At 45.4% G+C, this 26422-nt stretch overlaps 1 protein-coding gene across 2 annotated transcripts in view; it reads right to left on the bottom strand.

Annotated features, from left to right (window-relative positions):
* LOC147708597 (uncharacterized) overlaps positions 1 to 26422 on the bottom strand; it is a 139239-nt gene that overhangs the window by 68855 nt on the left and 43962 nt on the right. The window contains exons 6-8 of one of the 2 annotated variants that reach the window (XM_086927275.1): positions 17494 to 17622; positions 15616 to 15720; positions 5711 to 5881 (exon numbers count right to left, since the gene is read on the bottom strand). In XM_086927275.1, the coding sequence (XP_086783401.1) occupies positions 5711 to 5881; positions 15616 to 15720; positions 17494 to 17622 (405 nt within the window). The remainder of the gene's footprint in view (positions 1 to 5710; positions 5882 to 15615; positions 15721 to 17493; positions 17623 to 26422) is intronic. The other variant, XM_086927276.1, reaches the window with a different exon arrangement.

The raw sequence follows: 26422 nt of genomic DNA, 5'->3' as shown, positions 1-26422 counted from the left end.
GCAGCGTTACCTCCAGATTATTACCTGCTTAACACCAACCGCCCAGGGGGCCGCCCCGGGGGGGGGGGGTCGCAGCGGTGATACATAAGAACATCAAGGTTATTGCCTCCACTTCTATGATTCTTCCTGAAGTGGACAATCTGGTTCTCAGCCTTGGGACTGAGGCAGGTGCAGTTACCCTTATGGTACTCTATCGCCCTCCCCAGCCCATGCCCTCCTTCCCCGTATCTTTCATTGAACAGCTTGCCAGTCTAGCCACTTCCTCCCAACGCACAGCTATTGTTGGGGACTTTAACTACTGGTTCCAGCATAAGGATGCCGGTCCCCACGCCACCGAATTGTTCGAAGGTCTCTCGAGCCTGAACTTTAGCCAATTAGTCACCTCTCCCACTCACAGCGGCGGTCACATACTTGACCACATCTGGGTCCATGGGGTGAAGTCCTCCTGCCCGCTTACCACACCTTGTGTGTGGTCTGATCATTTCCTAATTGATACCACCATCTCGGTGGCTGGTCAGATCAGGATTCCCCCGCGGGAGGGTGGCATGGCTCGTAAGTGGAAGGCTGTTGATTCCTCCAAATTGCTATCTCACCTGTCTCACACACGCCCCCCTATCCTCTACAACATTGACATCAACGAGCTAGATGGCCAGGTTTCCGACTGGCTCGTGTCAGCTAGCGACATCTTTGCCCCTTTAATCAAGTTCCCTCGGTCCCGACACAGTAATTCTCATAAATGGTTTACTCCCCAACTTAAAGCCATACAGCTGGAACTCCGCCAATCAGAGCGTAAGTGGAGAAGAGATTACTGCCCGTCAAGCAGAGATACTTATGTGGCAGTCCGTAATAAGTATAAATCTGCCATCTCTGCAGCCAAAAAAGCCTATGCCTCAGAGAGAATCTTACTAGCCCCTTGCAAGTCGAAGGAGATCTTCAGAGTCCTGGATGAATTCACCTCTGATCCCAGGACGCTCCCGACCCAGGCCCCTACACAGGAATCCTGTAATGCACTCAGCACTTTTTTTATACAGAAGATTGTTTTGATTAAGGACACTATTCCGGTCACCTCACCTGGCGCTGATTCTGTTCCTCCCCCTCATAATGCTCTTTCCATTACTCAGTTCCCCCCCTTAGACCCCACATCCCTAGCCACTCTGGCCGCTCGCATTAAGTCTGGTTCTCCTGACGACCGCTGTCCGCCTTCTATACTACGGGACATCTGCCACTCTTTACCTGACTGCATCCTCCCCTTGCTTAATTCCTCTCTTCTTTCCGGGACGGTACCCAGCTCCTTCAAGGAGGCCGTTCTGGTGCCTCTGTTGAAGAAGCCTGGAGCCGATCCTGCCGTCCCGGCGAACTATCGTCCTATCTCTCTCTTACCCTTCTTTTCTAAAATCTTGGAAGCCCATGTCACTGCCTGTCTCTCTAGGTTCATCGAGAGTTCTAACTTTCTCGAAGTTAACCAGGCCGGTTTCCGACCTGGTCACTCTACGGAGACAGTGATCCTGGCCGTCCTGGACACCTTGAGAGACGGAGCTGACAAGGGTACCCCCAGGCCTTGGTACTATTAGATCTGTCGGCCGCCTTCGACACGGTGGACCATAACATCCTTCTCCACCGTGTCGAACAGGCCGGCATCCAGGGCCTGGCGCTGGCATGGGTCAAATCCTTCCTCACTGGGAGATCTCAGACCCTCAGCCTAGGCACATTCAGGGCTCCTAGGGAGCACCTGCCTTGTGGGGTCCCCCAGGGCTCCTCTTTATCCCCCCTTCTCTTTAATCTCTATCTTCGTCCTCTTCTCTTTTCCCTGAGGCAGTGGGACGTCACCGTCTTTAATTACGCGGACCTGCAACTCATCTTTTCTTTAAACTCTCCCTCTGCTATTCCCAATTTCCAGGCAGTCATGTCCCATATCCTTCAGTGGATGTGTCAGAACCAGCTTAAACTGAACCCAGGAAAGACGGAGCTCCTCCTTCCTGGTAGGAGCGCTGCCCACTGGGGTCCACATTTCTGGCCGGCAGAACTTGGCCCCCCTCCTATCCCGGTGGCCTCGGTGAAAAGCCTCGGGGTCACCATTGACGCTGGGCTATCTCTCGGGCCTCAGGTGGGGATGGTGGTCTCCTCCTGCATGTTCCAGCTGCGCAGGATTAGGAAGGTGGCTTACCTCCTCACCCCCGATGCTCTGTTGCAAGTTATCATGGCCCTCGTCCTCTCCCGCCTGGATTTTTCGAATTCCATCTATCATGGTTTGCCTAAATGTTCCATCTATAGGCTGCAAATCATTCAAAACCAGGCGGCGAGACTGGCCCTCGGGATACCAAAATGGCAGTCTGCCAAACCCCTTCTCATCAAATTGCACTGGCTCCCTGTTAGCCTAAGGGCAGCCTTCAAGCTTGGCTGCCTTATTTTTAAATCTCTCTCTGGCTCTTGCCCCGCTTTCCTGAAATCCCTCATTCGGCCCTACTGTCCTTCACGTAACCTCAGATCATCACACTTACACCTCTTGGTTGTCCCCTCCATTAAACTCTGCAGATCTGGTGGTCGGAGATTCGCCTACCTTGGCCCCAAATTTTGGAACTCCCTTCCTCTCCCAGTTAGGATTTCTAACACTCTCATCCAATTCCGTAAATCACTAAAAACCTGGCTTTTTCCACAATCTAGCTAAAGTCCCTCTGTTCCTTTCAGCATCCAATCAGCGCCACGAAACTCACGGTGACAGTGCGCTTTATAAGCACCCCCTTAACATAACATAACATAACACTTTGGGAACCCTGGAGAAGAAATGCACAGTCCTGTCAAGAGAAAGGAGGGAATGCGGTTTGGCGGCAGATGGGGGGATGAAGGGTGGTGGCTGATGGTTTTATGTGACATGCCTGTTGTGTTTATGTACTGTAAAATGCAAATAAAAATATATTTTTTTAAAAATAAAAATTGGACCTTAAGACCTATAAGAAGTCCACTCCACAGAACGGGGAGGAAGGTGGACAGGTGAAGAATCTGTAGTTAAATACAGTATCCACCAGCAATAGCATTATGAAAAGTAAATAACTTGTTCTTCTGATAGATACTTCAACCTACAGAGTCCTCCCCTTTTAAACAGATACCCAAGCAATATCCTCTAAAATGCGTGGGTCACTGGAGTAGACTTGCACCTGAAAGTTCTGCAGGTCCAAACTAGCAAAATGTCCCTCTCTGTAGATTGGACAACCAAGGCACAAGGATGTCAGAGTCCTGAGCACCAGCCTATCCGGGAATGAGTTGATATACAGAAGCTGCTCTGACAGCTCCTGAGCTCACTGACGAGGCATTCCGAAGTGATCACTGTGAGGAACACGGTCTGAAGTGTCAGCTGAGCAATCTCAAACAACAGTTGGGTATGAGTTCCAAATTGATGCACATCAAGAAAGTGAGGACCAAATTAAGGTCCCTCTAAAGCATAGGGGAAAGGGCAGGTACAAACATATATGTAAGCTCTTTGAAAAAACACATTACAACTGGGGACTTAAACAAAGAGTGCTCATCAGGCAAACACAAAAAGTCTGAAAGGACAGATAAGTCACATTAAACAGTTCCAAGGACAAGAATATGACTGGCTAAAGCCAGAACAAATAGCAGTATATTAGAAAGCTCAGCATGAAGTTGATCAAACCAATGGTATTTGTACAAGGACACAAACTATGCCAAATGACCAGAACAGACAACTGGTGGAAAGTTGAAGCATGGACAAAAAAACATCTAGCACTTCTGCAGGTGGGTCAAGCATTCTGCCTATCTCCACAAATGGATGTGGAGCTTGTGGAGTTTTGAATAAAGAACCCTGCCCTGCTGTTGGGACAGAAAGTACTCCTGAAGAGTCAGGTGGAGTGGAGGGGACATTCATAGGTTCTGCAGTTCATTGTACCAGACCCTCAAGGCATAGTATGGGACTATCACATTAAGCTGATTCTCAACGAGGAAGGACAGCAATAGTTGGTCTTTAGCTGGTCCGCGACCGACAGTGGCAAGCCCTCCTTTAACAACCAGTTATAGATGTAAGGGAATACATTTACTCTTGACCTGAAAAGATGGACTATAACCACTGCCACCATCTTTGCAGGATGGTAATCTGAAAGTGTTCAGACCCCATCATGAAGAAGAGGAAGCGCCTGTAGAACTGCAAGACAGTTACATGGAAATACAGGTCCTACACTTCCAAGGACATAATAGATTCCCTAGGATCCAGAACCAAGAGGATAGGGCCAGGGTAAACAATTTGAATTTGTCTATCTGGAGGAAGGCGTTTCGGAACCAAAGATCAAGGATCGATCTAAGCCTGTCGCATTTCTTGGATACCAAGAATTACCAAGAGTAACACTGCACCAAAGTCCAGACTAAATCAGGAGCACTTTGGAGCGGGGTGGGGGTGGGGGGGGTTGGGGGGGGGATTTAACCAGAAAGAGGACGGCACAAGCATTTTGAACAAACTCCAAGACCCACTGGTCTGAGGTAACTGTAGGCCAGCCAGGCAGACAAAACACATTCTTCCCTCTATCAGCCACAGATGGTCATTGGTGCGGGAATCATAGCTTGGTGGTAGTCACAACCGGCAACAAAGAGGAGTAATGATGCCCTTTCTATTGACCATGGCTTCTGCCACCACCTCTGTCCCTAGAGCTATGAAAAGGCGCCACAGGCTGTTGTACCACAGGCTGCTGGTGAGACTGGAGGGCCAGAAACCATAAGCCTCACGAAAGAACCATGGCACAGCTATCTTTAAAACAGTCGAAGGCTTAGGCTGCTTCTTCTCAAAAGAGCATCGAGCCATCAAAAGGTATGTCCATTAGGGACATCCGAACTTTTCCAGGGAAATCTGTTGGGTGCATCTAGGCACATCACCACACCACTGATGTGCATAGCATGGACAACACAGTCCATAGTGTCCATAGCTGCCCGTAAAATATACTTGACCACATCCAGTCCATCGTGAACAATTTGAGCAAGAGGGAGAATGTGTGTATAACAACCAAAGGGGGCAACGGGTTAGGGGGTAATTGAGGAGTTCAAAAGATGAGGAATCTGTAGTTAGAAATATCTGTTAGAAAGCATTTACTTTAATTAGTAGCCAGCAGTTCCACAGAAGCACATTGTTACACAGAAAACATAATCATGTAGCATTTCAACGATTCTGGCTCTTTGTTGCCAGTCATGTCCACTACATAATGCTGTTTTGAGTGTGTAACAATGTGCATATCCGGAACTCGCTGACCTGTAATTAGATTATGGAATAGGTATATGTTTGTATGTGAAGGCGCACGTTCCTTTTCATCTTTATGTATGAATGTAACCTCAAAGGCTATGAAACTGTTTTTGAATAATTAATTGAATTTATATCAAATGTATATTTATATTTTAGTACTGCAAGCATCCCTCAATTTGTTATTTTTTTGACAATGGAGATTTAAAGCAAGGAGCAGATATTAATACTCAGTAGTGACTCCTTTATGTGCCATTCTCATAGAAGTCTGGAATCTTGTAGAAACCATACCAGAATATGACTAAACATAGGCAAAGCACAGTAAGCACACTCAGTCAAAGGGGCTTCCATGTTTTTTTGTTTGCTAACACCAAGATAAGTAATCATCTACATTGGGTTGCCATTATTTAATCATGGTGGTTGACATTTTTGCTTTTTGATGTAATATCCTGTTTCTAGCTTTGTGTGTATACTTACCCCAAGCGGCCTGTAGGCCTTCTGCTCCACCACAAGTCAGAGTCTCTTGCATGGCTACCATGCTACACGGTTTGGTAGTTTTGGTTCTCTCAGGATCCTGCAGGTTCACACAAGCTGTGTTTTTTTCTTCTTTAATTCTGGATAAAACCGCTGGAACACCATCTAAAGGCACTGTTAAAAAAACGTTGCTGTAAATTTATTTTTATTTTTTTAAATGAACAGGCAGCAGAACTGCATAGCTCGTATTTTCACACTTATGATTTACTTTATTTAAAGATAGCTTCTTTAAAGAGCTTAAACGTCCACCTGCCTCTTCTGAGCATGGGATGTGTGATTAAGGGAGGAGACAGAGCTATGCTCTATGGGTAATGCTATATACAGACTGAGAATATGGCATTTAAAGTCATAAATTGACTCCCAAGGCTTGTGTGTCTGGCTCAAAGGGATTGAAAAGGCTTATTAGTAATTAATACTACAGTTTTATTAAGCTATAACAACCATAAATCACAGATCCTAAAAACACTGCACAGCATTATCAAACACTATTAAATTAAAACAATTGTAAACATAAACTTAACCAGTAAAAGTAATGTTCCAAATTTAAGTAATTCATGCACTACATGCTTCTCATAAAGGCCCTAACAGCTCTTGTTGTCTACTACCACGTCAATGTAAGAGTCGATCTTAACATGGGCTAGCACAAATGTACTTCATAGCAAGAAATCTGTCTTTCCAGGATTATCAGTCTATCAAATGCTGAACTGCCTTTGCAAAGTCCTAAAATACAGATTAATGGGCAATTCAATTAGTGTCTGGGATTTTCATAATTAACATAGAAAAATACAAAAGTACGTATTCGATTGGCATGATTCTCATTCGCTTGGGCAATGCATTTACTCTTCCAACAGTGACCAGATCTTGAAAAGCATAATGTGCATAATAATAATATATACTTGGTTATAGATGTTGCTAGGCCAAATCTAACTAGCATGGCAGGCCAATAGCTCCTGAATGTTTGGCTAATATCGATGTTGCTATGCCAAACCTAACAAGCATTGGCAGGGCAACATCTCCTGATTGTATGGCTAAAGCTGAATAGCATTGGCAAAATACAAAAAAATGCTTGCTTTTGCCAGTGCTGAAAAGCATAGGCACGAGGACAAAACAAAATCGCCCATCCCAGTATCATCACATATGCGCATGCATGTGTCACCATATGTGCGCACTTATGCATCACAATGATTATGCAGCAATTTTATATGCTGTTCCAAGATGGCGAAATTCAATTTTTGAAGTGGTAAATTTAAAATAGTGTATGAAATCACATTATGGAGAAAGAAGCAGTCTTGCAGCAATCTGCAGCTGTCAAGTCCTGCGACTTGATAATCCATGAAAAGGTCATTTACAGGGCGAATGGACATAGATAGCTACAGAAACAGAGACAGGTAGTACAGTGTTCTTCAATTGAGGGACAGATGTCTCCTAATGCATAATAAATGGTTGCTAGCAGTAATTTATAAGCAGTCATTTATCCCCATAATCCAATCCCATAGGACGCTCCTGGGCCTGGCAGATCAAGAAAATCTGAGGGTTATCAATTGCTGCAATTTCATATCTTTTTTTAAATTCAGACCCAGGTACAGAAATAAATGAATGCTATTAAAGGCATTTCCAGTACCTTCATGGTCTTTGGTTTGAGATCGTGCCGGTTTAACCCAATACCCTGGTGACTTATTTAAGTAAGTTTATAGTTCTACAGCCTCCATGTAAAGAAGAAGATAGGAAATCTAGTCACCATCTTTGGTTAGATCTTAACTGAATACATGATATTTAAGGGGAGTAGGGAGAGATGCCTTTAAACAGCCCATACAGCTCACTGCAAATCAAAGAACTCAGTCCTGCATGTATTTAGCAGGGCCATAACTTCTATTTATTCATTAGAAGCCCGGAATAAGGACCACAAATTGTATATGTATCGATCCCTTGTAAACGTTGTTGTGTATCTCTGTTTGAAGAGGTTTAAATATTGTTTGACAATTACTGCTTTTGGCAAAACACACCCTAAATTCCCACAATACTCGTATATAGTGTATTAGGCCTGGGTGGGCGTGCTTGCCAGCAACCGAAAGTCTGCATGAAGGGCACATTTGGGGTCCCTGTACATAGTCCAGTTCAAACCAGTCCTGGGAGCTCTAGGCTCCTGCTCTGGTGCGAAACTGGACAAAGAACATGGGAACCTCCCCACTGTCCTGACCCACCCCTGAAGGGGGGTCCCCTGAATTTGTCCAACCGGTTCCTGTGGGTACAAAAGGACTTACTTGGCTGTAGGACACTAGATTCGACTTAGACAAGATTCTGCTCAAGAAACCACTGACCTTCGACCGTCTAGACATGCTGGACTTCTTTTGAGCCTGACTTCATACCCGTCTCCGTCCAAAGCATCATCTGTGCCTGTGCACCATACAGGCTCCATGTAGAACCATTGAAGGTATCTCCCTTGCAGTGAAGGAGTCACTCCCCTGCAACCGCAGGCACCACATCTCAGCTGACCGGTCTGCTGCTCCTGAGCTCCTACGGAACCCGAAGTCTCCAGCAACACAGGAGGTGGGTTTCCAAGTCCCTCGAGGTCCAAGCTGCCCTCTCACCAAGTTTGAGGTCAGAATCCCTTGTGGGGGCTGCAATACCTGAACCCCTGTGCACCGCGTACTTTTGCAACTGTATATGCTTGTTGGCGTTTCCAAAACAAGTGCACTGGGCTTAGAGTAGCCCCAAACTCTGGCACCATTTCCACTAAAGAACTCCAGCCTCCACGCACCGAGTGCTCCGTTGGCTATTGCTTTGCGAAACTGCTCGAGGTCCCCTTATGACTCTTGTGCCTCCGGCCTGTGGGTCCTCTTGAGGGTCAACTTTGCTTTTCTTGGTCCCCCCTGGTTACTCCAGGCTTGTCCTGACTCCCCTGTGTTTGGTGAGTCTCCTGGACCTTGCTGGTCCGAACTGTAACCTTCTGCGTGGGTTGCCGTTGCCAAGGCTTGTTGGTGATCCAGCCAGACACCGACCCCTCAGTACTCAACATCCTTCGTGGGACAGCTCGTATCCGGCTCCTGGTCTTGGTGGCTGCAGAGTCAAGAACCCCCTCAACGTACCTGAAGCACCAGAATTTGGTGGGCATTTGTCTACTGAGCCCCTGGTCACTCCTGAGTGATCCAGACTCTGTTCCCTCTGCTTTCAGGTACTCTTCACCAAGAATCCACCTTTCGATTCCAACTGACACTTTTCTTCTTCCCATAAGTGGCTCTTCTTCGAAGTCCATAGAGATCGACAGCGGTTTCCAACGCCACTTCAGACCTATGCACCCGGCTTTCCCTGGGATAGGTAACTCTGGTACTATGGGGTGCCGCTCGCTTAGAGGATTTGTAATTCTGCAAGGACCACCCTTCGCTACAGGAGTAGCTGCCAAGACCCTTAACCTGCCGCTGATTCAAGAGTGAGGAAAGGACCAACTCCGTGGCCGCAGAGGAGGCGAGAGGCGCCGGCCCCGGGACTGCGAGGACCAGCATTCACCAACAACAGCTGGGTCCTCTTCCCGCGTGAGCCGCGCCCCCTCCCAGTGCCACGCCTCCCCTCTGCTAATTTGAATTTAAGCAAGCCCAGCAACGCGCATCGCGGGACGCGCGCGGGTCGGAGCCCCGGGCAAAGAGCGGGCAGTTTGAGGCCGTTCGAGGACGTAAGAGACTGGACTGGGCTACCTTTCTTATTTCCCCATCTGGTTGTACCCCCCTCCATCTTGCTATTACCATTATCATAGTTTAGCAATAATGGTTGTTACTAGGGGAACCAAAACCAAAGCTCCGGGTAGCGTGGGCAAATTGCTTGCTCCTATGGACGACTTCATTACGAAGGCGAACACGTTCATAGACCAAAGCATATCACTAATAGAAGAAAGGGTCTCCTTAGACCTGGCATTCGCCAAAAGATCCTCCTTGGGGAACTTGGCGGAGGCTAGATCACCTGCTCTAGGAGCCCCGAATGCTGAGGCAAACCCGAGTCGAGAGAGACGCAGATTACCTAACACAGTTGACTTATCAGTGTCCCAGCTTGCAGACTCACAGCTTAGCTTTGACCTAGAAAAAACACCGGACCTAGTCCCACAAACCTCACCACAAATCTCGTCCATAGACAAAATGATAGAAAGGGGAAGGAGGGAGGGGGCGATAAGTAAGAAAAGGGTTCCCCCTAATCACCCAGTACCAAACAACCCGACCCACATACCTAGCGCCCCACAAGATCGAGCGGTTAGGGTAGAACAAATAGGAGTCCCAGTGCTAGTCCATCACTCAGAGAACGAAACACCTATCCCGGTAATCTTGGATTCTCCAACCACCACACAAACCCATAAGGGTCCACATGATACGGAGGACTCCCAGCTACTACTAAATAAGATAGCTAACATATTTAAACAATCTTTGCAACCCCTAGAACAACGATTAGCGCACTTGGAGTCACAGATCCTAAAACTCGTAAAAACCCAACAACCCAATCATCTTGCAGGGTCACAAAAAACAGGAGGAAATAATAATAAAAAAACACACTCCATAAAAACAACAAATGTCAATCCGAATCCATCTAACCCCCAAAAGAAGACCCTTCAGATAACAATCCCCAGCCCCCCTACCATTAACAATACACCGAAGCCAGCTAACATATCACATCCAACTACTACATCGACTATACCTAACAATCCAACAAACATTACCTTACTGTCCTCGCCAGGACCACCAATCACACCCGCCCCAAATGTTCAGGTACCTAACAAAACTGCCAATAAAACTATAAACAAATCATCTATCAAAACTCCTGTCCCTCAGACTTCAGTTCCAAACCCCTCGTCCGTCAGGCCCAGGAGAAATACTGCCAAAAATCTAGGCCAGTCAAGAGCTCCAGCAGATTTTCCACCTGAGGCCTCACCGTACGTAGTGGTTATGGCCGGTGTTCCCGAGCTAACAGACCATAACTCGGAACCTGGCTGGTCTTTAAAAAACAAGGCACAGCATTGGTTGCAGACCAATCGTCCGATCCCTTCAACCTGGCAGGGAAGGATTAGATCTGTTTCTAGGGTCCCATGGGTGGGCAACACCAGAAAAACGATCCCAGGGGACTGTATAGTGATAACTTTCGAGGACCCACGTATAGCAGACTATATTTGCTCCTGGGAAGACATCGCTTCAAACGGAGGTATTAAAATCAAGTCACTTTCTTTTTTCTACCCTTTTAGACAAATAAACGGACCTCCCCAGGAACAAGAGCCTCCTTGGGCCATCCCACTCCCCCGACAGGATGATTTAGTAAACACCAGATATTATGGTCCCCCTAGACTCTACGAGCCAGATTATTCCTGGCACACAGTGGGACCACGTTACCAGGGGGGAGGTTGGGCAGACAGGAGACCATATACACAAAGGCAGGTGACTAGAGATCAGCCCCGGTGGGACCCATGGCATAATATCCTGCTGTTCAACAGGTATAGTGGACTTGAAATGGTCGATTGACCATCAAAAGAAAGCGTACCCACCAATTTCCATGTACTTTCTAGCCCTGGGAATCTGAATGTCTCTTCGGCACCCACGGACGCCGAAGCTACATCCAGAGCAGAACAACTAAAAGACGTGAGTCCTCTGATCTCTATACTCTATTGGAACATAGCAGGCCTTCGTCCCAAAATTGAGGACGGGACCGCACAAAATTTTCTAAAACCTCATCAAATAATCTGTCTCCAGGAGACATGGTCAATAGAAGAGCTACATTTACAAGGTTATAAAACCTACTTTGTCCCAGCATTAAGTAGTACAATGGGAAGAACCAAAGGTGGGTTAGTAACCTATATAGCGAACACCTTACCCCACCTAAAAGTGGCCAGAATTTCTCAGGATTCTAATTATCAAATCCTTTCTCTCTCCCTTGCAAATAAGGAGACCATCTTCCTAATCAACTTATATAATAACCTTGAGGAAGACCAATTTATAATTCTCCTCAGTAACCTACACGAGAGATTAAAACAATCTTATCAATGGAGAATTAATCAGGGGATAATCCACTTAATATGGGGAGGAGACTTCAATCTCCATCCATGTCTAACGACTAATCCACTCTGTTGTGGGATGGTGGATGAATTCGATGCCCCATTAGTACACTTCACACATAATAAAGCGGGGAATATTCTAAACGCTGTCCTCTCGGACTTGGATCTGCAAATTGCTAACCGTCAAAATGCAGATTCTAACCTACTTAGTCCGACCTATACGGGTAGAGGCCACCACACAACAATTGACTATATTTTTTTATCTTCTGGTTTGACAGGCATAGCGAAGGATTTTTGGGTCATTGATAATCTACTTAGTGACCATTCAGCCTTAAGGATTAATCTTCAATTACCCGACCTCAAACCCCTAAACTCGGATATAGCAATCACGCTTGCACAGAATAAATTAGCGATTGGTAAACAGAACGGTTTCACTATCAAATGGGGAAAAATCAATCTTACTTAACTCACAAAAAAACTGATAATCCAGGCATACCCAAACATCTTAAAATGCCTGGATCTCTCCTCAAGCTATGAGGAAGTTCTAACGAACTTCAATTACATCTTAGAGTACATCAAGGATTTACTTCTGCTAAAATCCAGAACAAATCACCCTGCAAAGAAAAGATGGTTTAACCATAACTGCACAACCGCTCTAACCAAACTAAAGTCAGCACTTCATAATAAACCGAGGGACGCAGCCCAAATCCAACTCTTAAGGCGTCAATACATAGGGGAACGAAAATTGAGAATTGCACAATTAAAGCAGAAACTCTGGGACGATCTTCACAAGAGTGCCGTTTCAAAAAACAGTGAGCTTTTCTGGCGTACAGTCAGAACCCCATATCTCTCTGACACCGGCACCCCCAGAATAGAAGTTGCCATAGATGAGCACACATGGGTTGCACACTTTTCCAAGATCTTTAAAAGTACTCCACCCACAGACTCATTGCCCCCAAAAGTACAGTATCCCATTCCACTCCTGTTCGATATTCCTGATCTTTTGGTAGCATTGCAGAAAAGCAAACTGGGTAAAGCTCCAGGCCCCGACGGGGTCCCAGTGGACTTTTTTAAAAACAACCTAGATCTCTGGGCCCCCATCCTAACAAGAGTGTGTATAGCGGCGGCGAATGAGGGAGTTTTAAGTTCCTGGACCAAGTCAATAATGGTCCCCATTTTCAAAAAAGGGGACCGCCAAGATGTGAAGTGCTATCGGCCCATCTCTCTGCTGGACTCGCTCGGGAAAGTAGTGGGGAGAGTTATCCTAGAGCGTCTCCAGCAGTGGAGTGAGGATCGAGGCATTATCTCTGACATCCAATTTGGCTTCCGGGAGGGTTTCGGGACAGTAGAGCAGGCCCTCAATCTCACCCTAATAATGGGAAAATACATACAGGCTAAGGCCACCAAGATCTACATGGTCTTTGTCGACCTCTCCGCGGCGTTTGACTGCGTATCGCATGCAAAACTGTGGACGGTCCTAGCACAAATGGGTGTAGAATCATCTCTTTTGGACTTTTTGAGGGAACTCTATTCCGGCGCAACGGCCAGAGTGCGATTCGGTCTGAATGGCGAGTTGACGGCCCTGTTTACCGTAGGGCGTGGAGTCAGGCAGGGATGTGTCCTGGCCCCCTTCCTCTTCTCACTCTACACTAACGGTCTGGAGGGGGAGATGTTGAGGGGGGCTCAGGACCTCCCACGCATAAACCAGCGCCTGATTCCCGCCCTGCTCTACGCGGATGATGCCGTCATTCTCGCGCGTACACCACGCGAGCTCCAACTCTCACTGAATAGGTACACGACCTTCATGGGCAACCTGGATTTGCGGGTGAATGTGAAGAAAACTTTTGTCATGACAGCAGGCAGGGGGCAAAAAAGAACAAAGGCCATCTACCTCGATAACCAAAAGCTTGAGGTCACCCCCCAATACCCTTACCTGGGCATCATGATAGATGATCATTTGACATGGAAGCCAGCAGTAGATTCAAGGGGACATCTCTTTAAGAGATCAATAGCCGCTCTAACGAGCTTTTCTCAGAGATTGGGAAAAAGGCCCCCAGTGGAGCTATTGAAAATTTATAATGCTAAATGTCAGGCTATCGCCCTATACGGCGCGGGAGTCTGGGGATACACCGACACTAGCTACATTCAGAAGGCTGAAAATGTTTTTCTTAGATTTCTCCTAGCCACCCCGAAAGGTACCTCAACCTATGCCATGCACCTGGAATTAGGAATACCCTATATAGAGGATCTAATCAAAACTGAACCAGTGATGCTGTGGCGGCGCATCTGGACATCTGATTAAAATGCGCTGACCCAGTCCATTATTGCTGATTCAATGGCCCTTGACAACTCCTCTAAAGTAAAATGGCTCTCTTATGTAAGAGATTTCTTCAAAGATCTAGGGTTAGTGAACTACTTCCTTGACCCAGAATCCATAATGGACATCTCGAAGAGAGACCTCAAACAATTAGCACTAAGACACTTGGAGTCTCTAAGACTGGCATCTGAATCATTAAAAACTGCGGTAGTCCATGCAAACATGGTACAAATAGCCCCAGGCATCCACCCGTATCTGACACTCCAAATATCAACGTATGAGAGAATGTTAATAACCAGATTTAGGCTAAATACTTTTTTCAGACTGGTCACGTTTCCATCGAAAAACTGTTGGGAAGTTATTCTCCCACCTTGTCCGTGTGATGGACTATCAACACAATCCAATCTACATGTGATCATGCTCTGCAAATTCCATCAACCGCATACAAAAATCTGGTTACTACCAATATTGAGGAACTGGGGACTGAGACAATGCAGGCCCGCTCTTCTTAGACTCCAAATGCTGGAAACTGAAAATGTTTGTTATGTTGTAAGTAACTTTTTAAAATGCATCGTGAAGCACAGGAAAAATTTATAAATGCCCTCATTAAGGATATTCTGAGCTGATTTCCGATGAAATTTTTTATAGTCAATCTTCCTCTATTGTATTAGCTCTTTGTATGAATTTTATCTAAAATCGTGCGTCTCGACTGTATTAGTTATGTAAAAATGTAATGTGTTTTATTAATTGTCTCTTTTATGGTTTTTCCTTTGTGAATAAGCCGAATAAAGAATTTTATATATATATATACTATGGTATCCATGTCTGGGGTGGCTCTCCAACCTCCTAACTTCCACTGGGTTTCTTCCAAGTTCAGTTAGAAGGGTCCGTAAACTTTAAAACTTCAACCGCAACTCTACCATAGAATTATACGTAGCATGTGGTCGTGTTCCCACACTGCAATCATCCTCCGTTGGATCTCAACGTACTCACCTTGGGTGGTTCCTTGGGGCCCAGCGATTCTAGATCCTCGAGACACTGTCTTGACTCAAGTTGTGGTTCTATACCACTTTCTTAGTATATGATTTGGTCTCCCCCTGGCACCCACTGTGAATTAGTGCTATTTACTCTTGTTTCTGTGCTACAGTTTTGTGTGCTTTGTAATATTTCCTCATGTAGAGGGTACTGTGTCATACTTAAAGAGTGTTATATTATTAAATACATATTTGTATTACTACTGTGTAGTTCTCCTTTCATTTAACCAATACTATAAGGTTGCATTCTGGTAAAACAAGCTGCTTAACATTCCATCAAGACTAAGCTTGAAGGCTGCTCTCCACAGCTACCACTTGGACAGCTTTCTAAGGTCTTTGACCTCTTAAATCACCATAAGGGTTGTTTGGACTGGTACATGGTGCCCACTTTAATTAGTGGACAGCATATACCAGGCCAACTTCTCACATGTGTGTATTACTTTACAAATGTCAAGACCAAAAGAAATAAGTAGCTTACGTGAGCCAGCGATGGTGCAACTTTGGGCCTTCTGCGGATCCAAGCCACTTGCATTCAATTCTTGTTCCAGAGTCGAGGTATGGCCAGAAGTGAGATCTGACAATCCTGTTGGAACAACAACAAAAAGGAGCAATTCAAAATCTTAATAATTTAGTACTAGGCTTGATATCACTGCAATTCTAATATGCTAGAATCTCTGCAAAGAAAATACATGTTGCCTTCAGTCCGGCTGTCACATTACAGCTCGGCACAAACATGATCTTAGCTTCTAATGAAAGGGCTTATGATTCACAACCAGGCACTTACTATGTTGCGTCACTTCACAATGACTGAGCTGTATCTGAAACTGTACAGATCACGCTTGCCTAATTTCATCGGACATCTAGGAGGGATGAAGATTAAGCCACTTTGCCATATAATAGGACCTAGTGTGGTTAAACGACTTCAAGAGCACAGAAAAAGGCTTTAAACATCACATACAGCTCTTGAAATGCTACACAGTTGAGCTAAAGAATTTGGTTCATAAAGCTTATAGCAGAAGAGTATCTTAAATGTTCCACAGGAGGTGGTGATGGAGTGCTTAAAACACAAACCAATTAGAACCATCACCATAAACAAAAGTCAATTCGATTAAAGAAGGCTGATCGAGTGTCAAACCCTACTTTTTTAGCCAGGTTCCTATGTGGCACCATCCCTTGGGACTTTTAAGAAAACTTTAGAAGACATGGACAGCCCGTTTTATACTGTCTAAACCAGAAAGGGTGCAGGGTAGAGTCAGTTATCAAAAGATACCTTACTATTAAAAATTCTTAAATCAGCAAATCCTCCAACAACAAAAACGGATATAACATTGAATACAACTTTCACACCACAAAAGTCACACTTGTAATCCGATGCAGCATGCCAATTTGTACCTTCTTCAACCATCTAGCCTTATTTCAACATACTGAAAGGATTCTTCAATGAAGGCGAACATCCTCGCTAGAGTAGTATGGAAAATGAGATCTGAAGGAATAGCTCAATAAGATGTTTGCCCTGGACATGCTCTCGCATTGTTTTCCTCAACTGATATAGAGATTAACAACAATAAAAAAAAAATCTTGGACCACAAAATCAATTCGAGGACAAAATAGGAAGTTGGTTCTATATAAATCACCATGGTGACCCTCAAAGATTGCCCAACAGTGAGTTTATGTATCCATCTTCAGTTAAAAGGCAGCCATTGCAATTATCCTTGGTCACGTGTAGCTGGACACACATCTCTGCGCCCAGTCCTCTGCCCAAAGGCAGTAAGATGTGGAAGGGACTGATCAGTTTCAGAGTCACATGTCAGAGAAGAGAGAGCGGCTGGTGAGAAGCAATGGTGGAGAGAGGGTGGATTAGCTCATGGGAAAGAGGATTCCATCAAAGGTGATACATACAACAGAGTAAAACCATGCAGAGTGGCACATTCACACAATCTCCTCTAAGTGAGTTTGCATTTCTTTTGTTAGCCATGCCAAGAGGTTGCTTTGTATACTCTGCACACATACTTTAGAAACCTACAATAAGCATTTCAAATAACAGTGCACAGAGGCATGTGCCAATACATGGCCAATGCAAGCGGTGCGCACATACTGTCTTTTTTTATTCTACACAGGTCTGCAGTGTTCCTTTGGTTGATCAGATGATACTCTAGCCGTGACAGAATTAGGAAGAGAACTTAAGGCAATAAAACATATTGGCCTCTGAATCAGGATCTCACAAAGAGATATGTTTTGTTCTAAGTATACAGGTACGATCCTTTGGTGTGCAGAGTGCTTTAGCTCTCCAGACAACATTAAGAGAAGCAATTGTTTGTAAGCAACATTGAAACAGTATGGAACACAATTATTTTACCATCTCTTCCAGGGCCTGTGCTGAGAATATCTTTGCTTCTTACTCTGTCTGGATCCAGAAGATCCTTTAAGAGCTGGTTGTTTATTCTTTCTTTCTTACATTCTACATTAGAACTGGGCACATCATCACCTGTTAAATACAGAAGTGAAACGTTTAGACATCCCCAAACATTGTCGACATACATATTTTTGTTACATTGCCTCAACTAATTGAACAGTTATAATTCAGAGGTTTGTCCAACATATGGTTCAGGACTGGCTCCATACAGTAGCATTAGTACTGGATTACAAAAAAAAGTACTATTTACAGTGAAAGTCTTGAAATACAGAGGATCTATACATTTGTTTAACCAAGTAATCCAGTACATTGTCTCAAATACAGAAGCATGTCGACCAGTGGGTTTGAGTGTGCTCAATAAATTCCATTAAGATAGCATACAATTCAAGAACCTAACTGTCCCAGAAAGAAGGGGGGGGGGGTGCAAAAGACGATGAGCAGCAGGGTTAGCATTTAAACCCTTTCACAAAGAAATTCTTAACATATGTGCACTTTTGAGACATTTCTGTACAGAGAACGTCGTGATAAATTAACCACAGGCCCACACTTCAAGTACAGCACTGCTAATGCCCCCCCCCCCCCCTCCCAACCGCCCCAGCGCCTTGATAGCCTCTCAGGTGAGTAGCGAGCTTAAAAACACCTGACTGATAGATTGATTAATTGTTGGTGGTAGTTATTTGTTGTTGGTTGCTGTTGGTGGTTGTTGTCGGTGTTGTGGTTGCTGTTTTGTTTGCTCTTGTTACAACCACAACCCATGTAAATACTTTCATTATTAGAGAGCACAACTTGCTTTCAGTCAATCTGGCTGGGGGACATAATCTTGTGGCTGCAGCAGAACACGGTGAAATAAAACTATGCCAAGATATAAATTATGATCATAGGAAGTGCCAGTCACCTAAGGTTTTTCTTCTTTAGGATTATGTAGAAGGCCTAACATGCTCATAATTCCTACGGCGAGGGAGAGCACAGTCTTAACTGGATATCACTGCATAAATTCTCCCAGTGTTAAAGTTGGGAAACCTCTGAGTTTAATTTCACAGCATCTGGAGGCGCCCTGAAGAACAGGTGATAAACAAGTGCACTAACTCACTCACAAAACACCTTGATTATGTAAACCTATCTCTACTCTGTGATTTGAAACAGTTTACATTAGTAGCTAAGCCAAAGGTTGTGTTTAATTTAATGAGGAGTCATCGGTTCGTATCATTGTATCATTCCAACTGGGCTATTAAAAAACATGATGTGTCACTGATCATTCGTAAAAGCTTTAGGACGTAAATTACACTAATCCTTAAATGCTCAAACATGTTTGTTGTTTTAAGATCATTTCAACCATCCTTCTGAATGGGAGGCCATTGGACATAAACACTTAAAATGCTACTAGATCTTTGTGTGTAATGCTTAATTAATAAAACAAGCAATTGGAGGGACTCGGGTTGCCTAATATCAAGGCTGTGTAGTCTTGATTTCATCTCATGCCTTTATTCTCAACCATCCTACACTTTGTCTCTTTATCTTACTCTTGCAGTTTCTTTTTTAGGTCGAGCCTGAGGGGGCTGAGCACATGAGCAGTTTCGCTGGCGAGATTTTATGTTTATAGGTAGCTTTGAGTATGGGGCTTTAAGCCCCGTCCCTCTTTCCCATTGGCCGGCGTCACCGTTTATGCGAAACTGTGGCCAACCGTTGGGAAAGAGCTTTGTCTGACATAGACTTATCTCTTTTTCTGCGGTCCCACTTGGACAGCCTCGCCTGCTTTCCTTCCGAAGTAAAAGGTTTCTTATCTTTATGGGGCCAAACGCATGGCCCCATAAAGATAGCAAACCTTTTACTTCAGAAGGAAAGCAGGCGAGGCCGTCCAAGTGGGACCGCAGAAAAACAGAAAAGTGTACGTCATGACTTTTGGTATAATCGCGGTACAAAAGGGGGTGGTGATGGACGGAGCATCTGAACCAATCAAACACTCACACCCAGTCAACAGATCTGGGTTTAATCCATCACCGTTCTTTAGCCCACTCTGCCACCCCAGTTCAGACATGGCCATATGCAAATCAGTCTGACCCTGTGCCTCATGGGAACAGTCCAGCCCGAACTGCCAAGCCATGTCTTCCTTGGACCGGAAATAAGCTTCCGAGGACCGGTTTCTGGCATTTTAGCCGTCTTCAGCCCGGCTTGCTTGAATCCAGTGGCAAAGTGAGCAAGGGACTCCCGTCTGAGCATACCCTGCCAACCTATGGCAAACAAAGCGATAGAAAAGGGGGTGGTGATAGACGGAGCATCTGAACCGATGAAACACTCACATATGGCCATGTCTGAACTGGGGTGGCGGAGTGGGCTAAAGAACGGTGATGGATTAAACCCAGATCTGTTGACTGGGTGTGAGTGTTTGATTGGTTCAGATGCTCCGTCCATCACCACCCCCTTTTGTACCATTTTGGTATAATCGCGGCACCCCTGCTTTACTTTTGATGTTATAAGTAAAGTGCGGGTGCCGCGAATATACCAAAAGTAAAGAAATAGAAATAAACATCTATTTCTTTACTTTTGGTATAATCCTGGCACCCAGGCTTTACTTTTAACATTAAAAGTAAAGTGCGGGTGCCGCGATTATCGGTAAGGAGCACCAGGCACTTGTAGTCAGACCGAGCGGTATCCCTAAAAACATCTATTTCTTTACTTTTGGTATAATCGCGGCACCAGCACTTTACTTTTAACATTACAAGTAAAGCACTGATGCCGCGATTATACCAAAAGTAAAGAAATAGAGTTTTTTTTCTATTTCTTTACTTTTGGTATAATCGCGGCACCCGCGCTTTACTTCTGATGTTATATGTAAAGCGTGGGTGCAGCGATTATATCAAAAGTAAAGAAATAGATGTTTTTAGGGATACCACTTGGTCTGACTACAAGTGCCTGGTGCTCCCTACCGATATTACGAGGTGCAGGAATACGGTTACTACCTCAGTTTCACCTGGTTGAAAACACTTCTGGTGTAATCACGAGTCCAGGCACGGGCGGGCGGTGGGGGGTTACATAAGTGCAGCATGTGCCTTTTGTTCCCCGCCTAGAGCAACAAGGGAGCATCAAAAGCTCCACCCGCCTGTCAAAGCTTTTTCTGGGTGCGGACGACCACCTTGCCCTTTGCTCACAACCTGCACCTACCCCTCACCCCTGTTTACCACCTGCTCAAAGTAAGTGGTAGCAGGAAAGGCTTGTAAAACCAGGTCCGTATGTTATTCCCCATTCTGGGCGATATAACGAAATGATATCACTGTGCACAGGTCCATTCACTGGCCCTTATCGAGGATTCAAGAGCTGGTATTGTATGCACCCCTCAACTTGTACCTCACATACAGTTCCTAAATGTGCAATTTATTTTTCTTTGATACGGGACACATATCCGTCCGTCCCCAACACACCCTTGTAAAGATGGACTGTTTACAGACTTTATCACACTGATCAACCCACGCAAACCTCCTTGAAGCAGAAATGAGTTTAGACGTGTAATGCTTGTGGGGAAAGCATTGCCAGTATTTTGGAACCTCCAGAGTATTACGAGTTTGTAGCTATTAATCACTAGCAGTGCCTACTCCCACGGTGTCCGCATTAGAAAGAAACTCGTATTCCCCAAACCCACCATTTGGCAGCGGATAATCCAATCCTGTGGCAGATTTTCCACAGGTGTAAGTGCCATATGTAAAAAACATGATATGCTTCACTGTTCCAAACTATGGGTGGAAACGCATGTTTGAAATATTATTTTTGTGTTATTTAATCAACATTTGTTTAATAGCGCAGTTGTTGGAGAAACTGTAACAACACACAAATGCATTAAACAATTAACACATGAAGGTGATTCAAATATACATTTTCCTAAAATGATGTAAATGTATTTGTTCACTTAATTACTATTTTAAAATGTTCTCCTGTTACCGACTACAAATGACTCTTCATGCATATTTGTTTTAGTATTTTTAACTCTTTGCTAAAGATGATTTCCCTTTCCTTGGAAAATTAAATGGAAGGTGTTAGAACTGGGATTTCTGGTTGGCTAAGGCTGACGCCAAAGCCAGGCAGAAACCACCATTCTAGTCAGGGCAAGGGAGTCACACGCCAAGATAACCCCTGCTCACCCCCTTGGTAGCTTGGCACGAGCAGACAGGCTTATCCCGGAGGCAATGTGTAAAGCATTTGTGCACGTACACAACAGCAACAACATCCTAGGCACACCACAAAAGGAACTCCACACGAGGTTATATAAAAATAACTTCTGTATTGTCAAAACACATCAGATAGTAATCACAAAATATGAATTTTGCCAATTGGCACGGGCAATATTCACAAGGGATTATTTACACCAGGACAGGGCCACGTGGGCCACTGTCAGAATCAGCACTTAGTAGAAATAGCACATCTAGAACATAGAATATAGGATATAAAATCCCTGTAGCACACAACCAGTAACTACTGGTACCAGGTAAGTACCACCTACGCAACCCTAACCACCTTAGGAGAATAATACGCAGGGAACCAGGACCTCACTAGGACCACCTGTACTAGAAAGAACAACCACCTAAGTATCACAATACAATTAGGGGTATAAGCAAGAACACATTACACATGATGCATCACAACATTCAGAGGTGTAGGGAAGGAAAACACATGATGCATAAAAACATTCAGCGGTGTAAGAACAAGGAAACACATGATGCCTAATACATTCAGAGGTACAGGGAAAACACATGCATAATAGCATAAATCACAACAGCACATAAAGCATATTAGCGCAGAAATCATATCTAGGCCTAACCAGTAAAACTACAGTAGGCAATCTCCTCACTAATCTAATCACACATAGGTAAGCACACAGCAAAAACACATGATGTATAACCAACACATTCAGAGGTGTAAGAACATGGAAGACACATGATGCATAAAAAGATTCAGAGGTGCCAGAACACAACTCAATAGCGCAAAAACACATGATGTCTAAAAACATTCAGAGGTGCAGGAAAAACCACACAATTGCGCAAAACTACCTAAGCCACCACCTGTGGTAGTCCCTAGGCCAACTAGCGTTTCAGGGGCTGAAATGCCCTTAGTCCAAAAGTCAGGGCAGGCTGTGCAGGCAGCCAAGAACAAACCTAAACGTGGCAGCTGTCCACTAATTGCTGGGCAGCTCTGGCAGGGAGCCTGGCACCACTGTGCCTCCTGGCTCTAGGTAGGGCTCTGAACTGCAATGGGGCAAAAACCACATGTGAGCCTTGCAGGCTTGGTGTCCAAAAACAACTGTGCCCCCTGGAGCCCCTCGTGGGCTTTAACAAATGACTGGGCCCTCAGAAGAGTCTTGCGGGCTCTAAGTAAACAATTGTCGCCTTGTGGAGCCTCTCGGGGCTCGTCAACAATTATGGCCTCCTTCGTTGGAGTCCCTCGGAGGGGACTGGAAATACACTTGTGCCTCAGAGCCTCTGTAGCTCTAAATAAACAAAATGCCCCCGGAGCCTCTCGTGGGCTCAACCGACGTCACTGGGGATTCGTGGGAGTCCCTCGCAGGGGGACTCGAATTAGCAAAATGCCCCCAGAGCATCTCGGAACAAAGATAGCCCAAGCGGGAGGGGCGCGCACCGGCAATGTGCCCTAACGCCCTCCTCCCTTCACGCGCACACCATGGCCCCACTCACCGGCTTCTCCGCCGCGGCTCCTCTCTTCTCCGCCCAGCAGCAGTGCTTCTCTCACAGGCAAAGGCGGGGCTCTCCCAGACACATGGGAGCCCCGCGGACAGCTGCTCCTTCTGGAGGCCCCGGGGCTCTCCCTCGCTCACAGGAGCCCCGGGCCGCGGCAGCCCTCACTCGGCCAGCTTCTCCTGGAGTCAGCCTATCAGGGCGCAGCTCCTCGAAGAGCCCTCGGCGATGCCCCCAATCCCAGCGCGAGCCTGGGGATGATGCGGCGGCCTGGGAACCAATCCCAGCGCGGCGTTGCTGAGGGGGCTCGTCTCGCCGAGCCAATCAGGGCTCAGCTCCTTCGGTTTCTCTCTCTGCGGCCCCGGCAAGGGACGTCGCGATTCTCCGTCTGCTTCAGACCCCGGGCAGCGGCGGTGATTTTTACTCAGTCAAAAGATGAGGGGTGGGCTCCCTCGAATTAAATATTAACGCGAGGAAAATGCAGGGTGGGCTCCTGCTCTGTGAATAAATCAAGAGATGGGCATAAGCGGCAGGCAATGCGGGGTGAGCACCCGCGCCGCAAATCAGCAGAGAGGGGGGGTCCCCACGCTCTCTCTGTGCTGCAGGCCCCCAGCAGCTCCTGAATAAAGCGCTCCCAAGCGCTGGATGAAAAATAAAGCGCTCCCAGGCGCTAGAGCATCATAAACACCCACAGTGCTTATAAATCCAGTTCAGGGACAAGAGAGGTGGAGCACAGCAGCTCCCAACAAAGAAAGGTCCTCCACCTCCCCCAGGAAAGTCCATCAGATATCCAGGGGCTGGGCATGGCCCAGGGAGACAAGCCTTCCCCTGGGCCCAAGCAGCAGCACGCCCCTGGCAGGATTCAAGTCAGAAACAAGAACATTTTGTAAGGAGACACAGCCCCTTTTTATACAGTAAAATCCTTTGTCTAGCAGGGTGCTGGCATGTGAGAACCAGCTACAACTGGTTATAGGGAACTCCTTTCACTGGCCAGGCTGGGGACATCAGACACACCACAGGGGGTGGAGCCAGCATTGTGTGGGGAAAGCCCAGCCCTATTCAGGCCCAGGTGCACCCCTCCCCTCACATCAGCATGCTAATCACTCCATTCACCACCGGGGCAGACCCACCCAGACTCTAGGAGCAAGGCTCACCAGCCAGCTTCAGCCAATCACACGCCAGACACAAATTACACAAATATGCCAACTTCTAGAAGTGGCACTTCCACACTAGACACAATCATACCGCATATATCATTGCGCAGCATTCAATCTCACAAGTTCACACATACCAAACTCGACCCTGCACTCCCCACACATCAGGAACTACCATGGGCATATATATTCCCCATTCATTCCTATGGGAGGGCAGGTCACTCTCACCACACACACAGAGAGCTCACGCACTTTACACTGTACCACAGTGAAAAAGTGCGCGGAGGCCTAAAATCACCAACACCAGGTCACAGAAACAGGCTAGGAAAAAGCAAAAAGTTTCGGGGTGAACCTGCCAAAAAGGGCCAGGTCCAACAGAAGGCTAGCAATAAAGTGTATAGTGCTCCTCCTACAAACATATAATCTCCACTCCAGCTGGTATTTTCAGCCAAGACCGTAATATTAGCTGTGCAACCCTTAGGCCCTCATTATCAGTGGCATGGAGTCATTCCTGCTGGTTCCCTATCCTTGGAACTACCATTAATGGGTCCTGGGAGATAAGGGTGTGGGCAAATAACAGAGAATGCCCCTTTTTAAGGAATATCGTGCAGGAGTTCGTGTTTCTCTGCTGATTGCCGCATGTTTCCTCTCAGTTTCCACCGATATGAAGAGTATTTTGACAAGGAAACAAAAAGTTATACATTTGGATTGAAACAAAATAAAACAATTATACTAACTCTTTGTATAACTCTTGATATTTGGTCATCCAATGACGAGTTATAAATACATTTGCATTTCAATAAGTTTAATGGACATTTTGGCCGAAATCATTAACCTTGATTAGTGTTTTTATACATTAATGAAAGAGTGTTTAGTATACAGATTTCATTTGTAGCACTCCATTATAAAAGGCTTGGCTCCAATTTTCATGTTACATTTGCCCAGGTTTAAGTGTAGCTCAACAAACCGGACTACTCACAAATAAATACTACAAGTGCATGCAAAGATTTACATATCGACCACAACTTACTTGTTTTACGTCTCGTGACTGTTTTTCCATCTTTCACTTTCTTTATCTCCCTTAAGCCTTTCTCTCTCTTGCTCCTTGTCAAAGTCTGATTGTGCAAAATAAGTACTGATCTTCAAAAATGAATGTTGGTGCTCATCCCCTGAAAGTGCTATTTCTAGGGTAGACAATTACTGATTCTGATCTCTGAGCAAAGCCTGCATGCCTCCAGGTCACACATATATGGTGGTGAGGGAGTACAGCATCTTGAGTCAAGCAGAACTCTTTCACTGTGACGATTGTGTGCACCAGACTCTCCTCTAGTTTTACTTTTTCAAGTTTGTCTATAATCCTCTTGAATTAAAACAATAATTTGTATCTATTTTGGTGTCACTATAAGCTTTACTTATCAAAGCAGAGATTTCTATTCAGACAGAAGCATCAGGAATCTTGTTGCATGCACAGAGGTTCGTTTTAGGAAGCAGCATTGTACACTTCAAAGTCAAATTCTACCCCAAAGCAGCGCCAAAGTAGATGCCTTTCACAAGCATTTTTAATTATTTAAAGTAGTCTTTAGCAGAGTGGGAGCCTGATGGCACCAGAGCACTTTACATTACAACAAACGAAAAAGAGTTTCAGTGGGTACTGAGAATGAGGTGAAAGTATGTAGTAGATTAGACATGTACTACTGCTTACCAACAAGATAAAAAAGATCTGGGAACACAGGGATAGGGCTTAACCACTTGGATGCTAATGACAAGGGTAACTTGTCATGCACTGCCCATTCATTTCAATGGAAATCTCATTATATAGCCTAAATGGCCTTAGCGTCCAAGTGGTTAAGGAGAGCAGGAGGAAACAAATCTGCAAAATAGGGATAGGGCTTAAGGAGAGCAGGGTGAAAAGATCTGGGAAAAAGGGGCTAGGGCTTAAGGAGAGCAGGGCGAGCTATAAAGTTTCAAGAAGAGAAGACATACTTGATTTCAAGGGAATACAAGAGCTTTGTGCTGAGACTATTCAATGAATGTAAGCAC

Source organism: Lissotriton vulgaris, chromosome 6 (genome assembly GCF_964263255.1).
Source record: "Lissotriton vulgaris chromosome 6, aLisVul1.2, whole genome shotgun sequence".
NCBI classification, from domain to species: domain Eukaryota; kingdom Metazoa; phylum Chordata; class Amphibia; order Caudata; family Salamandridae; genus Lissotriton; species Lissotriton vulgaris.
The sequence above is the reverse complement of the archived record's forward strand: the minus strand, read 5'-3'. Positions and strand labels throughout refer to the sequence as shown.